Here is a 23,822-nt window from a genome sequence, read left to right on the forward strand (position 1 = left end):
AGTTCTCATCAAACCTTAAGCCAGGATTCTAAACACTTGCCCTGCACCCTCCGGGGAGGACCGTTTACTCACCCCAGCTCTCGGAATAGTCTGCACACACTTGTTGGGACAAGACACTGGATATGCAGGGCACGAGTTTTCCTCATGATCCTGAAACAGACAGAGCATGTGGGAAACAAAGCTAAGATCGCTTGCCTCAAGGTATTCATACAGGTTTCTCTGGAGAGACATGTCGAGTGGTTTGCTCTCCGTAGGAAGCTATAGCTCAGTTCCAAAGAGAGATTAGTGGTGTCTGACTTCTTGATGTAAATGAATTTAACTAAAAAAAAATTTAAGATTTCTGACTGTCTGAAAGATCAGATGGCTTGGGGATCAAGAAGGCAGACTTAAGACCTACCAGCGAGGCTCCTCTGCACGCGTAAAAGCACCGGTGGTCTCTATGCTGATGCTAACTCTACAGCCAGACAGCATCTGGAGAAGCCATTATCATCACCTCTAAGGGACCCAGCCCTTGCATCTCACCTCCCAAGCTTACAGAGACCGTATGCTATTTTCGCCAATGATAAAGGAATAGAACTCCACCAAGGGAAAGGTTTAGAACTCTTTGCAGGATCTCAAACTGACCCCTCTCTCTTCCCTATGTGAGAATCACCTGTCTATGCAGTCACAGATGGGCTACCCTTGAACTTCAGATATGCTTCCACTTTTCAGGCTCTGAGAGTATAAGTGTGCATCTCCTGGTTTGTGTGGTGGTGGGTCGAACCTATGGCCTTGTGAATGTTAGACAAGCAGGTTACCAAGAGAACTCCAGTTCCAGCCTCAGATGATACAGGATCACCTCTTTCTAAAGACACTGTCTCATTTAGCTCAGACTTGCCTTAGTGCTAAGAAGGCAAGGATAAACTGCTCATCATTCCTGTCTCCAAGTGCTGGAATAGGGGTGTGAACCATCTCCAAGTGCTGGGATGAGGGGTGTGAGCTATCTCCAAGTGCTGGGATGAGGGGTGTGAGCCATCTCCAAGTGCTGAGATAGGGGTGTGAGCCATCTCCAAGGGCTGGGATAGGGGTGTGAACCATCTCCAAGTGCTGGGATAGGGGTGTGAACCATCTCCAAGTGCTGGGATAGGGGTGTGAACCATCTTCAAGTGCTGGGATGAGGGGTGTGAGCCATCTCCAAGTGCTGGATAGGGGTGTGAGCCATCTCCAAGTGCTGGGATGAGGGGTGTGAGCCATCTCCAAGGGCTGGGATGAGGGGTGTGAGCCATCTCCAAGTGGTGGGATAGGGGTGTGAACCATCTCCAAGTGCTGGGATAGGGGTGTGAGCCATCTCCAAGTGCTGGGATGGGGGTGTGAGCCATCTCCAAGGGCTGGGATGAGGGGTGTGAACCATCTCCAAGGGCTGGGATGAGGGGTGTGAACCATCTCTAAGTGCTAGGATGAGGGGTGTGAACCATCTCCAAGGGCTGGGATAGGGGTGTGAGCCATCTCCAAGTGCTGGGATAGGGGTGTGAGCCATCTCCAAGGGCTGGGATGAGGGGTGTGAACCATCTCCAAGGGCTGGGATGAGGGGTGTGAACCATCTCCAAGGGCTGGGATGAGGGGTGTGAGCCATCTCCAAGGGCTGGGATGAGGGGTGTGAACCATCTCCAAGGGCTGGGATGAGGGGTGTGAGCCATCTCCAAGGGCTGGGATGAGGGGTGTGAACCATCTCCAAGGGCTGGGATGAGGGGTGTGAGCCATCTCCAAGGGCTGGGATGAGGGATGTGAGCCACCAGGCCTGGTTTATACTGTGCTCAGGTTCAAACCCAGAGCTTTCTGCGTGCTAGACAGTCACTCTATTAACTGAGCCACATCCCCATCCAGGCAAACCCTCTCCTTAGTCCAAATTCAGTTAAAACAAGCAAAGAGTGCCCTTCTAGGCTCCATCTGAGTTGCATGGCCACCCACGGTGCCTGCTCTCACCTGCAGGTTGGTCACCACTATGTCCCTCTTGCAGTAAAGGCACTTCTCCTCTCGGAACCGGCAGTAGGCGCTCAGATGCTCTTTCACATCTTTCCGGAGCATGGCTTCCCGGCAGCTCTGGTTGGGGCAGGGCACAGCTTGGAAGGAGCAGTGCTGAAGGTGGTCCTGTGACAATGAATGACAGTGGCCTCAGAGGTGGGGCTGGTGTGGGCAGCTCTGCAGAGAGGTAAGTGGTACGTGGGCCAGCTTCTCCCCATCTGTCAGAGAGACTTGCTGCCTCTTATGAGGGCCAGGGCAGACAGGCTGCTTAGCCGGTACTATGAAAGCCATTCTGGCTTGTTGGGAATTAGGAGGGACAGTAACGATGGAGTTGGGTGGGGTAGGTGAGAGGCTTTTGAAGTTCCTTTAGAGAACACAGAGTGGCCTGCTCCTGTTTGAAGGTGTCAGGTCATGCATGCTCTCCCGAGCCTTGCCAGTGAGCATCTCTGTGGTATTTCTGATTCTTCTCTGTACTTTTTCTCACCCTCACCCCCAGCACCTCACAGTAGAGGCAAGATAGGCAGAAGGGGGGAAGCACACCAACTCCACAGAAGGGAGTACAGACTATAACCGTGAAGGAGGCACATTTTGGGAAAAAGGAGAGGGAAGGCAGGTTCCTGGGCAGGTTCCCGGGCAGGAGGAGGGCAGTCAGGTTTTGTTCAACTATACAGTCTGAAACGTTCTTAGTCAGAGCCCGAGCGAACTGACAGTACTCATTCAGGGCTTGTCATGGGAGAGTCACAGGGAATAGGCCACCTCTCCACATCGCTACGTCGCTGCTGAGGCACCAAGAACCCATCTCTTGGCACCACAGCCCCACCCAGCTGGTCCACTAAGGCGGGCTTGCCAGATGTGGCCCAGTGTTTATTTATCTCTGAAACCAGGTCTTGTTCTGAGCCGTTTCATAAACATACTGCTAGGGCTGGTTTACTCTGAAGGGTGAGGGAGGTGGTAATGGGAGCGATGCAGAGCCTGCAAAACCTAAGCCAGTAACTGTCGGACTCTTTCCTTTGAGTGGCAACAGTAACTGTCTGACTCTTTCCTTTGAGTGGCAACAGTAACTATCGGACTCTTTCCTTTGAGTGGCAACAGTAACTATCGGACTCTTTCCTTTGAGTGGCAACAGTAACTATCTGGCTCGTTTGTTTGAGTGGCCAGTGTGGTGGCCAGGTCTTTAACCTTAGCAGTCTGGAGGCAGAGGCAGGTGAATCTAATTGGAGGCCAGCCTAGTCTCCATAGTGAGTTCTAGGTCAGTCAGAGCTACATAGCTACATAGTGAGAGAGAGAGAGAGAGAGAGTGAGACACATATGTCACATACATATATGAGCAAAAATAAATAAATTCATTACACTTATTTATTTGTGAGGGTGGGGTGCAGACAGCATGGCAGTGTATTTGTGGAGGTCAGAAGACATCCGTGGAAGTCAGTTTCCTTCTACTCCACAGGTTCCAGGGATCAAACTCAGGTCATCAGGCCCAGAAACAGGCATCTTTCTACACTAAGTCAGGCTCTCATGGAGAGATGGGTTGAAGACCTGGGGGAGAGACACGCTGATAGCAAGGCCTACATAATTCTGTCAACCGTCTTTTAATTAATTGATCGATTAATTAATTAATTAAATGTGCATGGGCATTTTGTCTATGTACCACATCCGTACCTGGTACCCAAGGACACCAGAGAGCATTGGATCCCCTGGGACAGAAGCTAGAGATGGTTTGAGCCACTATGTGGGTGATTAAGCGAGGGTCCTCTGGAAGAGCCAGTGCTCTCAACTGAGCCCTCCCTCTGGCCCCTAGCACGGGCTCTTCGACAGAAGCGGTTCACTGCCTGTCCTCTAGTAAAAACAACCAAGGAGCTTTCTTCCTTAGGATAAAGATTAAAGTTATCTTCTTCTGCCTTTAGTGGTAAGAAAACTGAAAATCCAGCACTGACTTGATATTCTCCTTGACGATCCTCTGAACTGAACATTCACTCAAACTCTGCTACAGCTGTAAGACCCTGCACCTCACCACACAGGAGCTCGGAGACCAGCATGGGAGCGTTTGGCAAATGTCTGTAGAAAGCAGCCCCTGCTCCCTAGAGCTGCGCTCTGGCCTCTACAGGGTTCTGCAGTTCATCCAGGCTTGGTGACCATGAAGCTGGACAAGAAGCCCTGTCTAGAATCTGTCACTCAAAGCAAGCAGCAACAGACTGTTGTACAGAAAAAATACAGTCCTGTGAATGCTCCCAGGGTGACAAAGAAATCATTACACATTTATCACCTCAAAGCCCAGGGTGTGTGTGTGTGTGTGTGTGTGTGTGTGTGTGTGTGTGTAGGTGTATGTGTGTGTTATATGTATGTATGTGTGTATGTTTGTGTATTGTTGTATATGTGTGTATTTGTATATGTGTGTGTGTAAGTTCATATGTGCAAATGTGTGTTGTGAGTGTTTTATATATGTGTATGTGTATTGTGTTATACATGCATGTATAGGTGCATGTTTGTGTATGTTTGTGTTGTATGTATGTGTGAGTGTATGTGTGTATAGGTATGTGTTTTATATGTGTGTTGTGTTATATATGAACATGTAGGTGCATGAATGTGTATGTGTGAGTGTACGTGTGTGTATGTGTATGTTTTGTGTGTGAGAATGTGTGTGTGTTGTATGTGTATGTGTGAATGTATGTTTATGTGTGTGTGTGTGTGTGTGTTGTCTGTATGTGTGAGTGTATGTGTGTATAGGTATGTGTTTTATATGTGTGTTGTGTTATATATGAACATGTAGGTGCATGAATGTATGTGTGAGTGTATGTGTGTGTAGGTATGTGTTGTATGTGATGTGTGAGTGTATGTATGTGTATGTTTTGTGTGTGAGAATGTGTGTATTTATGTGTATGTGTGAATGTATGTTTATATGTGTGTGTGTGTGTTGTGTGTATGTGTGAGGGTATGTGTGTGTAGGTGTGTGTGTGGAAGTTTTCTGGAGGCTTGATAAAGGGCTGACTCATCTGCCGTGCATGTTCCAAACTGTGTGGGTGTGAAAGGAAAATCTCAGCAGCTGCCAAGCCATCCCTGGAAGCTAGAGGTGGTTGAGTCACTTGAGCGTGGTGTGATAGTGTCTGGTGGGGGCTGAGCCTCCCCCAGCTGGATGAAGTTGCATCTGACAGGAGCCCTCTTCCCTTTGACCTTCCTTGACGCCTCTGCACGTTTCCTTCAGTTCTCACTTATACAGCACATCCTGGCCTGGCCTGGTGCTCATGGCTCACAAGCATTAGACCAGAGCCCATGATCCTCAGCACCAAGAGACAAAACAAATGTTTGAGGGAGAGGCCTGACTGTTACAGCTGTGCCCTGTGCCAGTCGCACCTGCCTCCCTCCCTCGGGTCTCCAGATTCTCCACAGCCTCACGGAATGATGCACTTTTTCTTTAAAAAGATTTATTGATTCATTATATATAAGTACACTGTAGCAGTCTTCAGACACACCAGAGGAGGGCATCTGATCTCACTACAGATGGTTGTGAACCATCATGTGGTTGCTGGGATTTGAACTCAGGACCTCCGAAAGAGCAGTCGATGCTCTTAACCACTGAGCCATCTCTCTAGCCCCAGAATGATGCATTCTTGATGGATGCTTTTTTTCCCCCAGTGTTTTAAGACAGGGTTTCTCTGTGTAGCCTGGCTGTCCAGGAATTTGCTCTGTAGACCAGAGTGGCCTCAAACTCAGAGTTCTACCTGCGTCTGCCTTCTGAGTGCTGGGACTTAAAGGTGTGTACCACCAGCAGCTGGCTTTGGTGGTAAGTCCCATACCCTCTTCTGGACTCAACAGTCACATATAGGCCTAGTACACAGACCATGCTTTCTCTGGGCCACTGCAGAGGGAGCCCTTTGGTTATACTTCTGTTCTTGGTGCTCATGGTACTGGTAGATTGGGGGCAATCTAAGAGGCACCCAGGGAACCCCTTTACAAAGTTCAACCACAGACCATCACAGACAGGATACGTGGGTGGGCACCACTAGAAGAATGCCATAGACAGCATGGGTCACAAGGATACCAACCTGGAACCGTCCCAGAATAATCCTGGCATTGCACCCGGGTGCGTTTTTGCAGTAGACGTGTAAGTTGAGAACTTCTCTTTTGCAGCAGTTGTCTTTAAACACCTAAAAGACAGATGCGATCAGTCTCACGCCCTCCAGTGAGCTACATCTGGGAAAGGAAGCTCTGGTGAGATTGGTCTTCGAGGCTATCTCAGCAGCAGATGGAAACTTCCAGGCAGTGACTGAAACGGAAATGTCACACAACCACTGAAAGTGAAGGCCCCCTCAGACACATACTTCTGGCAAGTCATACAAACGCCTAGTGCTCAACATAGCAGGCTGCAACAAAGGGAAGCATGGGGTGAACTTGACCCTACTGTCAAGTCAAGAAGGGGCTATGGCCAAGGGTAGAGCTGTTGTTTCCCCCTCTGACGTGAAGTATCAGTACCCTGAAGCTCTGCTGACTGGTGATTTCAGCCCAACATGTGTATTGGTATGATTTGTCTGCAAAGGGTCAGAGTAAATTCTGTCAGCTTGGCAGGTCATGTGGTAAGCATCCTTGCCACCATATTTCAACTCTGATATCCACAACACTTACAAAAGCAGGCACAAATCTGCTCTAATAAAACACTCAAACTCATAGACACTGAAACGGTATAATTTCCATGTGCTGCAGAACATTAGTCTTTGATTTTAAATTTTTAGGTGTTTTATTTGTATATGTCTGCATGAGTTTACAAGCACTGTGTCCATGCAGTTACCTACAGAGGCCAGAGGAGGGCATCATATCTCCTGGAACTGGAGATACAGACGGTTGAGACTGTCGTGTGGGTGGTGGGAACCGAACCCAGGTCATCTGTAAGAGCAGTAAATACTCTTAACAGCTGAGCCACCGCTCCAGCCCCCTTGATTTTTAAAATAATTTATTTCAGTTAAGACTCCAGGAGATTGCAAAACTAGCATAATTTTTGAGCTTTTTTTCATGAATGTTTAAGAATGTGAAAGCCATTCTCTTAGCTCAGAGGCCATGAAAAACTAGAACAATTTGCCCCATAGTTGTAGTATGCCAGAGCTTGACGCATGAGAGAGGAGAGAGAGAGAGAGAGAGAGAGAGAGAGAGAGAGAGAGAGAGAGAGAGAGAGAGGACACACACACACACACACACACACACACACACACACACACACACACGGTCCTCTGGAAAGCAATTAAAGGGGGAGGGGCTGGTGAGTCAGAGCTACTCAGGGAAGGCTTCAGGAGGCTTCAGTTTGAGCTCCTGAAACACAAAGAAGAAAAGAAAACGGAACTGAACAGACATTTGCGGAGAGAAAAATCTCCACGACCCTGGGTTAGACAATACTTTCTTGGACACAGTAAAAGAACAATAAACAACAACAACAACCACAGGAACAACAGTACAGATTAGTTTTTGTCAACTTGACACGAATGGAGGACACCTGGAAAGAAGGAACTTAACAGAGGAATTTCCCAGGTCAGATAAGGCTGTGGGGCATTTTCTTAATTGCCAGTTGATGTGGGAAGGCCCAGCCCACTGTGGGCAGTGCCATCCCCATCCAGCTGGGCCTGGACTGTCTAAGAAAGGAAGCTGAGTGAGCCGGGAGAAGCAACCAGAGCCCAGTGTTGCTCCATGGTTTTGGTGGTGCGAGAGCTGCAGGGCCGATGTCTGTGGCAGCATGCTGCAGAATTGAAGCCCTGAAGAGAGGCCAGGAGGCCACTGGCAAATGTGCAGCCTCAGTTGCAGGGGAGACCCAAGCTTACTGGTGAGCCAGGACCTTGGGAAGGTTACCGAGGACAGTGGCAGGTTTGCCATGGTACCAACTTGAGCCTATTGCACAAGCGCCGCGGATGGCCACACCTTCTCCAAATATAGAAAACGGCAAGTCTCAGGCGTCCGACACTAAGCTGTTTACACTTTTGGAATTTGGTTTTCCTTTATCTGACTGTAATTGTGCCCTGGTTCTTCCCTTTTGGAATAAGAAACATTTAACTTTTTTTTTCTTTTAAATTTTACAGGAGCCCACAGGTTTTGTTTTATTGGTTGTTCGGTTGGCTGGTTGAGAGAGGATTTCTCTGTGCAGCCCTGGCCCTCCTGGAACTTGCTCTGTAGATCAGGCTGGCCTCGGACTCAAGAGATTCACTAGTCTGCTTCCAAAGTGCTGAGATTAAAGGAATGTGTTATTGCTGCCCGGCTAGGAGCCCACAGTTAAGAGACTAGATATTTTAAAGAGATGTTGAACTTCTTTAGACTGTGGACTGTGACCTGGAAGTGTAAGGTGAAGTGGGATGTTCCCCAAGGGGTTTGTGATCGTGATTTTTATCCCAGTAACAGAGAAGCAAACTAAAACCCACAAGGAAAGAAAAACAGATAAACTTAACTTCAACAAATTGAGAGCTATCTGCTTCAAAAGACACCATTAACAAAGTGAGAATAAATTATGTAATAAAAGTCTGATAACAACAGAAAAAAATGGTATCTAGAATATACCAAAGAACTTGTAATAATTTGACAATTAGAGCAAAAAGAAAACGGTCAAAATGTGCGAAGATGGAGCTGGAGAGATGGCTCAGTGGTTAAGGGCACTTGATGCTCTCACAGAGGACCCAGTTCAGTTTCTGGCAGTCAAATCTGGTGGCTCACAACCACTTTTAACTCTAGCTTCAAGGGATCTGATGCCCTCTTCTGGCCTCCATGGGTACAGACATAAGACACACACACACACACACACACACACACACACACACACACAGAGAGAGAGAGAGAGAGAGAGAGAGAGAGACAGAGAGAGAGAGAGAGAGACAGAGACAGAGAGACACAGAGACACAGAGAGACAGAGACAGAGAGATAGAGAGACAGATTAGTAAGAGGCATCCCTATAGAGAAGACATGCAGCTGCTCAGCTAAACTGACAGGGTCACCAGCCACAAGTGACCCAATTCCCGGGTAAATAAGGTCTCACATCCATTAGAACAGAACTTCAGAAAGGCTGGGAATATATTCTGATGAAGATTTGCTGCAATAGAACCCTCATGCTTTGGGGTCAGAAAGTACAAAGGGGCAGCTGTCTTATAAAACAGCCCAGCAGTTGTTGAAATGTTAAACCCAGAGCTGCTACATTACCCAGGGGTGCCACAAAATGTATGAACAAAGGAATTGGGCATTGGAGTTGTCTTTGTTCTGAAGCTACAATGTAACAGCAACATTAGATTCTTTAAATAGACTTCTAGGTCATGGATATAACCACACACATGAACTGTTTTCCAGGATTAGAATTTGAGCACCAGGTTGATGAATAGGAGTGTACACTAAACCACACCCTAAGCTCCAATATTATGTATCAACTTTTCTTCGTATGCTGGGATATATATATATATTCTCATTCATACATGTGTATCTGCATGTCTATGTACCATGAGCATATGACGCCTGTGGAGGCCAAAAGAGGGTATTAGATCCTGTAGGACTGAAGCTGCAGTTGTCTGTGAGCCATCATGTGGGTTTTGGCAACTGAACCCACTGCTCTTAGAAGAACAGCTAATGCACCCTTAAAAATTAAGCCATCCGTATCTCAATCCCCAAAGTTTAAAGCATTAAGTTTTGTATATGAATATTCACAACAGCATTATTCACAGTGGAACAAAGAGTACACGCAGTACAAATGTACACTAACTGCTGATAGAGAAATCAAGTGTGGAATATCCACACAGCAGAATAGTATACAGCAATGAAAAGGAATGAAGTACTAATTCAGATGACCACATGGATGAACCCTGAGAACATGCTGAGTGGAGGAGCTCAGACAGAAAAGGCAGTGCTCCATTTATAGGAAACATCCAAATGCAGCAAAATTAAAGCAGAAACTAGATTGTGGTTTTCATGGGCTGGGAGATGTGGGCAGGTAACAGTCAATAGTCATGGGATTTCTTCTTGGGGGCCATGACACATCACAGTGGCTACATAACTCTGAAGACACTAAGACCTGTTGAACCAGATGTTTGAAAGGTAAACCTTACGGTATACATACTATATCAAAGTTGCCATTAAACCTGACAGTATGTTTTAGGATTATCTAGACTAGAAGGTGAACCCCCCTTCCCACCCCTCAAAATCGGGTGTTCTATGTTTCCCAGCAGCTTGGTGTGGCTGGAGCTAGTGTAGGAAGGGGTAAGACGTGTGTGTGGTCAGTTAAATGCATATGAGGAAGGTCTGACCTGACCCACAGCAGAGGACTATGGGTAACGAGGATGGTCCCTAGACATTGTCCTATTCCAGCCTGGAAGTTACCCTGGTACCTTCTATAACACCCAAGGCAGACTAGTGACCTCCTCACCTCCTGAGGCTTGATCACCTCCTTGTCTACAGGGCAGATCGGCACCGCGTTCAATTCTCTGGAAAGGAAAACAAAAAGCAGGGCTGAAGTTAACTGTTTAACCTCAATGGTCCTTCCATGAGCACCCTGTGTGTTGGCACCACTCTGTGTTGGCACAAGCTGTACACTCTACCCAGAAGGCAGCTGTGGTGGTTTGAATTGGAATGGCCCCCTTAGACTCATGTGTTTGAATGCTTGACCCAGGGGAGTGGCACTATTAGGAGGTGTGGCCTTGGGGGTGTGGTCTTGTTGGAGGAAGTGTGTCACTGTTGGGGTGGGCTTTGAGGTTCTATGCTCAAGCTACACCCAGTGTGGCATACATTTTCCTTCTGCTGCCTGCCCATTCAGATGTAAATCCTCCAGCACCATGTCTGCCTGCATGCTGCCATGCTTCTGGCCATGATGATAATGGGCTGAACCTTAGAACTTGAAAGCCAGCCCCAGTGAAATGTTTGAGCTGCCTTGGTCTTGGTGTTTCCTCATAGCAGTAAAACCCCAAGACTCACATCACACTTGAGGAACTTTGCAGCCTTACAACCTTCCTGGAAGACACCTACCTACCCTCCAGCATGCCAACAAACACAAGTCCCCCAGTCAGTGTCGATGGCTCGATCTCTGTCCATCACACTGCACTACAGCCTGGGTCTTCCACAGAGGGGGACTTGCTAGAAAGCAAACATCAGGCCCATGCTGCCCATAGCTCTTCACCTTTAGAACCCGGAGCTTACCGGAGCAAAGCAGTCTGAGCACACAGATGATAAAAGTGCAGACACATTGGAATGAGTGAGGATGTGTCTTGAAGCCCCTTCCAGAGCCTGGCACATGCACCTCTAGAAGCCCCCAAAGCCTGCTTCCACGTCTCTCCTGGTCTCCAACAAGTGGCATCACTCAGATTGCTAAGGTTTTGATGTTAAGAGGTTCCCCTATCCCATGAGTTAAAGGTGTGGTCCCCAGAGTGGCGCTATTGGGAAGCCTGGTGTCAAGGTTAATCTTGATTAGCTCTGGGATCAACTAAGAGACCTGTCTGGGTGGGCTTTTGCTAGGAAGGAGTCCCTAAGAGGGGACTCCCTTCCTTAGAGACAGCAGCACCATTGTTCCCAGACATAAAGGGTCCCAGGGAAAAGCAGCACTACCTGCCTGTTGTCACTTTTGACTGTTAGTGCATCTACTCTGTTATTGCTGCAGCCATCACTGCTGCCACTGTCCTTCCAATGTGTATTGGTGACTACTGGCTCTCCAGGACTCTGTCAGTCCTTCAGAGCCAGTCTGGGGCTGCTGTGGCATCCAGCCTGGTGGACTAAGTAACTGCCAAGTTCTCAGCCTTTCCACAGGCAGGCAGATGTTGGAGTGCCCAGGCTACATTGAGAAATCCATTCCAGTAATCCCCCTTTTAATGTGTATTCTATGGATTCTGTTCCTCTAGAGAACGCATGGTGGAGCCCTGGAAAAGCGCGGCTCTGGAGGGGTGGAGCCCTGGAGAGGCGGAGCTCTGGAGGGGTGGAGCCCTGGAGGGGTGGAGCCCTGGAGAAGCGGGGCTCTGGAGGAGTGGAGCCCCGGAGAGGTGGAGTTCTGGAGGGGTGGAGCTCTGGAGGGGTGGAGCCCTGGAGGGGTGGAGCCCTGGAGGGGTGGAGCCCTGGAGAAGCGGGGCTCTGGAGGAGTGGAGCCCTGGAGAGGTGGATCTCTGGAGAGGTGGAGCCTGGAGTGGTGGAGCTCTGGAGAGGTGGAGCCTAGTGGGCTTATGAGGGTGTGTCTCTGAAGGGGAGAGGGGACCCCATGCACCGTTCTCTCCCTTCTTTTTCCTTCCTGGATGATGCATTGTGACTGGTTGGCCTCCCATGTGTCTTCCCACCACGATGTGCCTGTTTTGTTACATTCCCAAAGCAATAAGCCTATTGATCACAAATTGGCACTGCCAAAGCTGCGAGCCAAAAAGAAACCTATCTAACCCCGAGTATTTTCATGGAGTGATGTTATTGCAGGCTTTCCAGCGTTGACAGGCTAAGGCTAGCAGGTTTCCTTCCTGGAGGTGACCCACCGTTCTTTGCATTGTCCGCAGTGGGTGAACTCTGAGAGGCAAGGACCCAAAGAGACTTCATCTCAGGATTGCTTCTTGTAGATGATATACCTTTCCTGTCATTATTAAATTAACATAATAATCCCTGGGCATTAGCCCACCCTATCGATCAGATTTCCTGCAGATCATCATAAAGACGAACTTTCATGAATTAATGCTGTTTAGATGAATTAATGATTTTATAGAATTCCAGATTTGATTTAAATAATCTTAGGACAAAAGTTTTAAGAGGTGACTTTAATTGTTTTGCTAGTAAGGTATAATAAAGTTAGAACCAAAAATAGAATGTGCCCCTACTCATAACAGTAAGCAAAGGTGCATAATAAGAAATACAGTGAGTTTTCATAATTACACTAAAAAGAGAAATAGGCTTGGGACAAATTTGTGTTCAAGGACAAGCATTCAGGTTCGAGGATGAAGCCACAGGTATGGACTATGATAAGGCAAGGCCATTAAGAAACTGTTGCTTTGAATTTATAACAAGCATACAGAATGAAACATTGCTTTGAACTTAATATCAACATCCTTTTGTAACTCCCATTTTGTGTAACATTTCATCTATGAGATAAGTCTCTAAAGATCTTTTGTCTAAGAAGGTATAAAAGGCCACAAAAAAAAAATAAAGATGATGTGGTAGCTTGGGGGACTGTGCCCCACTCACCCATCCACCCATCCACCCATCCACCCATCCACCCACCCATCCATTCATCCATCCACCCATCCATCTATCCATCCATCCACCCATCCATCCACCCATCCATCCATCCATCCACCCATCCATCCACCCATTCATCCATCCATCCATCCATCCACCCATCCACCCATCCATCCATCCATCCACCCATCCATCCACCCATCCATCCACCCATCCATCCACCCATCCACCCATCCATCCACTCATCCACCCATCCATCCACCCATCCATCCACCCATCCATTCACCCAACCATTCATCCAAATGTACATGTCTGTTTATATGTACATATGTAGGTATATGTGCATGTATGTAAGCATGCATGACTATTTGTGGAGTTGATTGAGACAGGCAGGCCCCATCAGAGTGTAAATATATGAATGTATATGTGTTGGTGAATATTTGCCTGTGTAAAGAATCTTAATTCTTTTTCTTTCTTTTCTGGTTCACAAAATGTTAATCATCCTGGTCAGTGAAAGACTCCTGGCTACCTGGCCAGAGAGAGAAGGGAGAAATAAATCTTTTACTTAATTCCCCGCTGCGAAACAGCAAATGTTAATCAACAGATATTAGCACTTATTTAAGCACAAGTAATAAAGAGTTAAGTTTTGTTTTTGTTTTTTGGGTGGGTTTTTTTTGTTTGTTTTTTTTTGTTTGTTTGTTTGTTTTTTTTTTGCACAAAACAGTAAAGAGTTAAAAGGCAGGAGACCATTAATCTTTTGACCTGCATCTGACTTCTGACTCTGATCCCACTGCATCTGACTCTGATTCCAAGTAGGGCAGGCTCCCAGCAGACAGCACCATGGCAGTCAGGTCCCTTCCCCTATAGCCACAACGGCCTGCTACCCCATATAAGCAATCTCCAGGGCAGCCACAACACAGACACCAGGAGCTGTGTGCCCTCTTCGGTAGACAGCTATAGGAACAGACCGTGTCTGCCGAACTGCTGTAGGGTGAACTTTAAGGCAGGGTGAATGTCCACAAAGGAGTGGTAAGCAAAGAGGATTACACTTCGGTTCTCAGCCAGGGGCCTTGGAGAGCGTTTCCCAAACCACAATTTCCCAAACCTCAATTACAGCCCTGTGGCCACAGCAGATTCAGAAGCCAGGAACACCACCATCTGGTTCTGGTCAGCTGCGGTCAGAGCTGCAGGCCCTGCCCACTCACCTCAGAGACAGGATGCAGTGCTGGCAGAAGCGGTGCCCACAGCCCGTCTGGTGGGGGTTGTGAAGCACCGAGTGGCAGAAGGCACATTTGTAGCGTTCTTCCAGCTGCTCCACAAATTGGTACTCTGTGTCGGGCTCAAAGTCCAAGGAAATGGAGTTGCCAGAGTTCTGGCGGATGAAGGCACAGGGCACAACCCCTTGCTCCTCTGAATGAGCCATTCTGGGGAGGCAGATGGAACACTTTAGTGTAAAATAATCACCCAGACAACAGCATAAACTACGCACGGGTCATCATTAGCAATCACTACATTCACTGTCAGGATTTTAACAACTTCCTGCCACAGGGGGGCGCCTGCCAGGGTGCAGATGGTTTCTAGCAAGCTTGTGTGATGACCCCTCCTCTGACTGGATTTAGAATCACCTAGAAGGAGTTTCCAAGGGGATTAGCTGAGAGGGAAGAATCCACCCCTATTGTGGGCAGCACCACCCGTGGACTGGGGTCCCAGGCCGAATTAAAAAGGACGGAGCCAGCTGAGCATGGACTTCTCCTTTCTCTGCTTCCAAATCTACGGAGATGTGAGCAGGCAGCTGCAGGCTCCCGCCATCATAGCCACGCCTCCCCACTGCTCTGTCTTGCAGGCCGCGACGCGCTGCATTCCCTCAAACTATGGGCCAAATGCAAGTTTCTTGCTCCAGTTGTTTCTTATCAGGTGTTGGGGCGAAGCAATGAAGAACATTACAAATACACTTTACCAGAACAGACTTTATCTACTGGCTTTTCACAGGACACCAAAGAGTCCAGTCAGTTAATGCACTACAGGCAAACGTTTAGATTGTGCTTCCAAGACTGAGAGAATCTGAACCCTCTCAGGAGAGCCTTACACTGTACATTTCTTGCCACCGATCTCAACCTCTTCCTCTCCACCTCTCTATTCACCACTGTAGATATTAAATGCTAATTTCTCCATGGGAGTCCTCTGCTGAGAAACTCCTCTTCAAGGGGAGCCTCACTGGAGCCCAACCATGCTGGAAGTGCTGGCACCCCATCTAGATGCCCAGCCCTCAAACCACTGGGAAACAGATGTTGCTCAAGAGGCGCCTGGCCCACCACACCTTGTTACTCACAGCGCTAACACAGCACCAAGTCACATCATGTCCCACCTGAACTAAGTAAGGTACCATTAGCCGCTTTCTCCTCCAATCCATTCTCCAAGCTGTACACCAGGATGGTATTCCCAGTGATACTGTGATTCAGTTACATCCCTGTAGCTTCTCTGAGCTCTGAGAAAAAAGTCTACAATGCAAAACAGGCTACAGGACAACAGGCTCCCACCCCTTTGGAAACCCAGGACCCTCTTGCCTTTATCTACACTCCAGCCACATGGAATTCTAGTTCTTCAAGTTCATGTGCTTCCTCCACCATGGGGCCCATGCAAAGCCGTCGCCTCTGCCTGGGCTGTGCCCTGGTGTGGAATATTGCTCTGTAGGAACCACACGACTGTTGCTGTCTTACATCAAAGCAACTATTATTAGCTACCAGAGACCCTCAGAAGATTAGGGTCACTAACATTTCCCTCAACAAGGTACATGAAGGGCTCCTGAGGGGTCTCAGGGGGTAGTGCTTCAGCTCTGCCCTTTCCTGAGGCTGTGTACGTGCTGAAGGATGCTAGAGTGCAGGAGACTCTGGTGACATGGCAGCTCACAAGGTGGCCACACTCCTGAGGTAACGCTTCAACTACACCCTTGTAAGTAACCCCAGTTAAACTTTTGGGTTCACCAAGCTAAACTGGTGTGTCCCCAGTCCCATGTGGGACCACACATCCCTTCCAGGCTTCCTACTTAGTAAGCTCACACTCGGGCTTCCCTTGGTATCTTCAGGGAAGCTTTCCTGCCTCCTCCTGGCCTTCAGGCAGAAGGCAGACTGAACCTCCTTCAAGCACGGCCGGTCTTTAGGTGGTGGTTGTGAATGTAGGTGGGTAAGAGAAAAGTGTATCACTATCATCCTTTTCGATTTTTAAGTGGGTGCATTACCAAACCAAAAATAACCACATAAAACCTGACTGTGGACTGAGTCCAGGTACGGGCTTCTATCCAGGGAAATCCCTGGCCTGAGATTAAATGCACATCTGTGTGATTACATGACTGAGTAGGGTTCACATCTGGTCTTGCTCATCTCCATGTCCTACCCATTGTGCAGCACCTGGTGTGGGGACTAAGCCAGCGTTTGCTGAGATGGTGACTGTGAATGGCTGCAGCTGTGTCAGTGCTGGTCTTTAATCCAGTGAGTTTAACCTTTTGTGAGCATTCTTTACCCCTACTTTTGAAGATGTGGTGAAAACTGTCTACCCATCCCATGAACCATGCACACACATCTAGGGCCTTCTGAGTGTGCCTGGCCCCCAGGTAAACAGTGGCCTCCCCAACATGAATGTGGAGACTTAGGCCGTGTTGTGGCAGTGGTTTACAGAGTCTAGCAAATGGTTAAATATGGGAACCTCCTGGGTGGTCCCTGGGGACATCATCCTTCTACATGGCTGGGTCAGAAGGGCTTGTCCTGCAGACTCTGGTGGATCATCCAAATTCACCACAGCAGCTGTGTGGCCTGACAAAGCAGGGTAAGAGGTGAGTAGCCTCTGCTCGGGTCAGCTGCAGGCCTTTCTTGCATGCACTTCCCACTGCAGTCCTGACTCAGTTTTTCTGCGAACCTAACATTGCCCTAAAATAAAACCTGGTTTTAGTAAAAGGAGGATGCCTAAGACTTCCTGTCTGTTGCCTCTCTCTCTCTCTCTCTCTCTGTCTCAACTTCTGCTATATTTGAAATTAAAATAGAGAAACTTAAATATATTTCATTAATTCATTTTAACATAAGCAACATTTTTATGAGAAATGAAACCAATGAAGAGTCACACTGTTTCACATTTTTGTCCAACTCCTTCACGTCCAGCTCAAAAGGCCACGACTGAGTCCTCACCTGGGCACCTACAGCATCCTGCCTTAGGGAACCTTCTGTAAAACAACTCTGTGTATTTGTGAAGGGGGAGCAGAAGTGGCCAGTGGTGTTGTGGTTTATTATGGGTTTGCAGGTGCAGATCCCCTAAACAGGAATCAGACAGCCCCAGGCAAAACCACACTAGTATTCTCCCACTCTGGTGGAAGCCAACAGCAGAAGCCAAAGGCAGAAGCCACCACTGTAGGTGGAGATGGAGGCACACAGCTGGTTCTTAGCAAATTCACCTGAAGCTGGCACGTGCTAGCAGTGATTTACCAGTAGAAGCTGCTTAGGTATCAGGGGTCCCTGAAGCTCATTTTGGGAAACACAGTTGGTTTGGCTGCTGGGTCTGTGCCCTTCTAGCTGGGTGGCTGTCAGGGTTCTTCCTGTCATGGACACATTCTTGCTCCTGGTGAACAGAGAGCAGGGACCTCAGAACTGTCTTTGCTTCCTCATTTACATATGTATTCCCTAGACCTAGTCCAAAGGCCCTTGCCTGTGTCAACACACCTGAGTCTGCTGGGGCCCCACCATGGCTTCTCCCTCATCGCATGTTTAAAATGCAGCGTGTATGTTCAGCTCTTGTTCCTATACAGGAAAGGAAGTGGAGCGTGTCCTAAGGTGGGGCACTACTTCTTCCTCCAGAGCTTCCGAAAGCCTCCACCCACTTGGGTCACCCAGAGGAAAGCCCAACAGAACGACAATAGGCTGACATCTATTCGCCTAACACTCTCTAATTAGCTAGAGGTTTCCAGTCCTTAATGGGGACTATGGGAGCTCTCACCTTCCTTTAAGTGTTATCCGAGCCTCAAACAAGACCAGCAAGGAAAAAGGAGTCCAGCTCTTAGCAAAAAGGAAAATTCATCATCACAGAGAATGGGAGTCTGTTACCAATGGTGGCTTATTGTGCTAGTGACAGAACGCACAGATCACTAGGGAATTACTAGTTCAAGCCAGGAAGAAGAAGAGAAAGAAAAAAGAAAAAGAAATTTCATTTATCTGTTCTCTAAAAAATTCAGTTATTTTAAACTTCATTTTTTAAATTTTCAAAGGAAGGCAATAAATACCACATTTTGAATACTTTAAAAAAGATTTTAGTGTGTGTGTGTGTGTGTGTGTGTGTGTGTGTGTGTGTGTACACATGAGTCAGAGTTATTATAGGAGGTTGTAGAGCCAGATATGGGAAATGGGACCTGAGCTCCAGCCCAAGAGCAGCATGCACTCCTTAACCTCTGAGCCATCTCCCTAGCTCCCAATAACTTACATTCTCTACTTACCTCACAGTAGGTTTTCTGACTAATTTTTAGGAGTACATAAATATCCTCAAATGTGGCCACTGTGAACATTTAGCTTTCTGCACAAATGTCACCTGTCAGTCTCAGATATAACAAAGTGAACAAAGTAACAAACAAGGTAACAAGGCAAAGTAACAAAGTAAACGAAGTAACAAAGTAAACAAAGTAACAAAGTAAAGTAACAAAGTAAACAAAGTAACAAAGCAACAAAGTAAACAAAGTAACAAAGTAAACTGAAGTGGAAACTTTTGGTTCTTTGGAGAGTTAGTCATGTCAAATGATGTTTTGCTGGTACACACAGGCGAAAGGATGTCTTGCTAAAGCAAACACAAGAAAGACTATTTTCCTGAAGCAGACACAGGTGATATAAGCAGTCACGTGAAAGGACCCTTGATGAAGGAGTATAAATATGACCCCACAGACAGTGGGAGACAACCACTGAGCCTTGGGTCAGTTTGCTCTGCCTTGCTATTCTTTGCTAAAGATGCACATGCATTGGTTCGCCTTACATAGCGTTGCTGGGTTCAACTTGTGATAATGCTGCCTTTGAGAGAAACTCATTCAGAACTGCTCGTGAAGTTCTTATGGAAGCTTGCTGCTTCAGCCTCCTCACCTCAGACTGGTTGGCCAGCCTGGTAGTTTCACCAGGATTGAACTACAGCTACCTGGTTGCTTGCTGAAAGGACTGGACTGTAGCTGCTTGTTCATGCCTGGTGTCTGCCTGCCTAGAGGACTGGTCTGTAGCTGCTAAGTTATTTTTGGTGTTTGTTACAGGACTGAACTGCTGCCCAAGAAGATCGAGCTCACCTCCAAAGAACTATCACTAAACAGGTTCACTTCCCCCATATCCTAATAATGTTCTCTTCTACTACCTTTGCTGGGTGGTGGGCTAGAGGAGAGGTTGAACCACTATTAAAAGTAGGTTGCAAAAATTCTATGCCTACAGTAAACAAAGTAACAAAGTTACAAGGTAAACAAAGTAATGAAGTGAAATGGTTTCTTGCTTCTCTGTTCACCTCACCTCCAGTGCCCCAATACCTTTGGATTGATCAGTATTTAGAAAAATTGAGAATGTTTTTATACATTGGGTTATAGTTCCTAAGACAGAGGCCCAAGTGGGTTTTGAGTTCTGCTTCTTGAAGGAGATTTAGTACCTCAAAAATAAAACTCAGAGAAAAGCAAGCATAGTACCAACAACTGGCATTGTTTCTGCCCTGCTTCTTACCAGTTATGGAACCCTGAGTAAAATCCATCTATCTCTACCTTGGCTGCCCACCTGCCCACCGATCCACTGACTCCCATTTAGGGAGAGTGTATGCTGTACCCTGTGTCAGGTCCAGAGACAGCACAGGCCTGTGATAGTCCATTGTCCTCCAGTTCCTACAAGGGCAGAATTCTGACAGAAAATGATGTTACAATAGTCCAGTCACAAGTGCTACCAAGAGAGACTTCAATGTAGGACCACTGGAGCCTGGGTGAAGCTTAGCAAAAGTTGCCCAAATGTCTCTGCAGAGCTCACAAAGCAGCTAAGCTAGACTGAAGGTGGCATTTTATGGATGAAAACACAAAGAAATTTCCCAGAGGGTATGGCACAAGTTTGAGATTGGTTAATAATCAACTATCCCCAGTTGTAAAATGAATGGAATGGAGCAGTCGCTTGCTGCTCGCCCACATCTATGCTTGTCCATATCCATCCTATACTCTCATTTTGCTGGGGTGAATTTGCTGGGGTAATTCTTTGTACCAGGAGGTGGGTGAGATAAGAGCAGGCCCTGGTTCCAGGAGAGACCAATGAATGGGGGCAGAGACACAGGATGAGAAGGAAGCCAAGGGTGTGGGCAGGAGGCTTTCCAGACCATCTTAGTGGGATGGCTAAACTATGAGTCAAAACAGCTGACACCCTGCATTTCTTGTATCAGAGTAAATCACATGGTTCCATTGGTAAAGTGTTTGCTTTGCAAGCAGGAAGACCTAAGTTTGCTTCCTCAGAACCCACATATTAAAGCATGGTAGTGCACACTTGTAGTCCCAGCACTAGGGAGGTGGAGACAGCAGGAGCCCTGGAGCTCACTGACTGGCCAGCCTAGACCACATGGGCAAATTCCAGGTCAGTAAGAGACCCTGTCTCAAAACAACCAAGTTGATGGCACCTGAGAAGAGAAACCTGAGACTGTCCTCTGGCCTCTACATGCATGTGCACACATGCACATACATATTACTGCCCACATACAACATACACTCACACAAAATTGTCAGAGTAAATCACGACTCCTCAATCATATATTCTTCTCTGTTTTCAGCTTCCAAGGTCAGGTGTCCTTTGTAATATCAAGGTCTGATTTAAAAGCAGATTTAAGTAGCGGTGCATTTTATGTGCAATTCATGTCACGTGAATTTCCCTGCATAAAACAAGACATGATGCTAAGAAGGGCAGGAAGTTCCAGTAGAGATACAAACTTGACCAACTAAGACATTAGCAAAAATATGCTCAAGGAATTAAGATTCTTTTTTCACCTTACAATTTTCTTGTTGAGGGCAGTGTTCTAGTCAGGGCTTCTACTGCTGTGGTAAAACACTATGACCAAAGGCAAGTTGGGGAGAAAAGGGTTCATTTCAGCTCACAGCCCCACATCGCTGAGGGAGTGGCTGAGCCAGGCTGAGGCTCTTCCAAAGCTTCTTTCAGTGGCAGTGAGGAGCCTCCCTCTGAGATGGAGAAGCAGTTCCCTCAGACAGGGCTCTGCTCTAATCCTGACCCCCAGCTAGAACCAACACCAACTCTCTGCTCGCCACAAAGAGGACCTGGAAGGCAGGGGTTCCACAGCAGCCAGATGAGATGAAACAAAGCCAGTGTTGGGAAGGAAGAACGGTGAGCCAGGAGGGTGGGCTTTTAGTTCCTCAGAGAAGTGTGATTTCTCTCCAGCTGGTCAGGAAGCCTCCAGTTCCTCATTTCCAGCAGCAATGGTGACAAGATATGGGTGAAGGTTGCAGGGTAGCTCTAGAGCCATTACCCACATGTGTCCTGATCCATGCCTGCCTCCTTCCCTTAGTTGGGAGGGAAGTCTCTGGGGGACACTGTCTCCCCTCAAGTCATCCAGAGCCACCAGGAATATTTTTAAGTCTCCAGGAAAAGTCACAACAAAACTTTCCCCTCAAAGGCCTGCTTGTCTCCAAGGCTCTGGGCCTTCTCCAAAACCTCAACTCTGTGGTCCTCACTGTCTACAAACTTCTCGTGGGACAGCCATCTTTCATTACACTCCACCCACAGGGCCAGCAGTGCCTGACTGAGAGCACTCAATCAGCATTTGGTAAATAAGGAGGGGGATATTGGGGGTGGGAATGGGGTAGGGTGGGGGCCTAATAACATCATGGTGCAAAGGGGCTGCTGGGTGCAGGTCAGGACAGGTCCAGGTGAGGGGACTCTAGAAAAACATGCATGGAACCCACGGAACATGCTAGAAATAAGTGTGGTAGGCGGCAATGTCTACCTGTGGCTTGCTACCTTACACACCTAGCTTGTTTTAACCCTGGCATTCCTGTGGCATACATATTACTATTATCCCCATTTTTCAAATGAGGAAACTGAGGCTTGGAGGGGTCATCCTCCAGGAAGTGGTCGATACCCCTAAGGAATCAGCGGGAGCTGGGGTCGAACCATGCACTTGCTTCCTCATGGTCCACAGGGAGGCAGTGTATGTGGGTGGCATCTCATGGACTCTGGGATGGATTCAAATTTTGGTTTTGCACTTCATAATCTTATAAACTCAGGCAAGTTACTTTGTCTCTAGGCCTCTCTGTTTCTGCACACTAATAGTGACAATGTAGTGACCTGGCAGGACTTCCGAAGAGAAGATAGCACTATGAACAAAGAGGCGGCTGGCCTGCTAACTGCTTTTGTAAATGAAGTTTTATTGAAATGCAGCCAGGTTAATATGTTTACAGATGTTACCATGGCAGAGCTGAGCAATCTAACCAGGAGAGTGCAGGGCAGCACGTCCTAAAACAGTGTATTTCTTCTCCCTATGGGAAAAGCCAGCTGACCCATGTCTACATGAAAAGCATAACCAGGGGCACAGAATGTGCTGAAAGGGCTCTGAAGATATGAAGCATGCGTAACCCCACCCCCACTGGCCATCTCCCTTCACTCTCGGGATAATATTTCTACCTGACTGATTGCAAGATTCAGGACTCGAAAGTGAATAGGAGGGGCTGGAGAGACGGCTCAGTGCTTAAGAGCACTGGCTGCTCTTGCAGAGGGCTCAAGTTTGAATCCTACCACCCACACGGTAGCTCACAACCGTTCATAACTTCGGTTCCAAGGGATCTGACACCCTCTTCTGACCTCTGCAGGAACCATGCACACACACAGGGTGCACAGATACATATTTGAGCAAAACCCTTATCAATCAATCAATCAATCTTTAAAGTGGAAAAAAATATCCAAACCAACTGACATATATGTGAGCTTTTCCTCTGGTACATGCTGCTGCCCCTAAATAAGTCCAAGAGATGCTCTGTGCATCTGGCTTCCTTCAGTAAGCTGTTTTCCTTCAACCCAGAGCTGCTGTGGTGTGTGTGCATGTGTGTCCTACCCTCAGGCCAACCTCAGACTAGTAGCACCCCCAGCCACACAATCCACCACTCTTCCCTCCCAGCCCCAGGTACACCTGTACCCACATGTGTGCATGTATATGCAGTTCAGAGGTTGACCTCAGGGGTCATTCCTCAGGAGCTGTCCTTTTTTTTTCTGAGTTGGGGTCTCTCATTGGTCTGGAGCTAACTAGTTAGACTAGGCCAGCAGCATGTTGCTGACCAAGCCCTCTTCCTGTTACCACTGTTTTATGTCTTTATTTTATCTTCACTGCTAGTTTTCTGTCTCCTTACCCAATGCATTGTTTAGAATTCAGATCCACTGGATCATCTAGCCACTCAGTCCTTCAGTCAGCTCCAGTGTGCCAGCCATTCCTTTGCTGAGAATCTATTCCTACAGACATACTGGGAACAAAAAGTTCTGCTGAGTTGGCCCCAATTTCCCTCTCCTTGGGCCCTGTCCAAAGGCTGTCCTCAGCCCAGGAGCATCTCCCAGTCAAATGTTCCATACTCCTCACATCTGCAACTCTGGGGCATTGTTTATAGAACCACACCTTCCTGTAGGTACCAACAGATCCATCCATTATCAAATGCCCCAGCACCTTTCTGA

The 23,822-nt window shown here is 47.5% G+C and overlaps 1 protein-coding gene across 1 annotated transcript in view; it reads right to left on the minus strand.

Annotated features, from left to right (window-relative positions):
* Positions 1-23,822, minus strand: part of Traf5 (TNF receptor associated factor 5) — a 47,321-nt gene that overhangs the window by 12,585 nt on the left and 10,914 nt on the right. Inside the window, exons 2-6 of the mRNA XM_032915623.1 lie at positions 14,343-14,561; positions 10,370-10,427; positions 6,042-6,143; positions 1,963-2,127; positions 73-150 (exon numbers count right to left, since the gene is read on the minus strand). Of these exons, the coding sequence (XP_032771514.1) occupies positions 73-150; positions 1,963-2,127; positions 6,042-6,143; positions 10,370-10,427; positions 14,343-14,560 (621 nt within the window). The 5' untranslated portion in view covers position 14,561. The remainder of the gene's footprint in view (positions 1-72; positions 151-1,962; positions 2,128-6,041; positions 6,144-10,369; positions 10,428-14,342; positions 14,562-23,822) is intronic.

Source organism: Rattus rattus, chromosome 10 (genome assembly GCF_011064425.1).
Source record: "Rattus rattus isolate New Zealand chromosome 10, Rrattus_CSIRO_v1, whole genome shotgun sequence".
In the NCBI taxonomy this organism is placed as follows: Eukaryota; Metazoa; Chordata; class Mammalia; order Rodentia; family Muridae; genus Rattus; species Rattus rattus.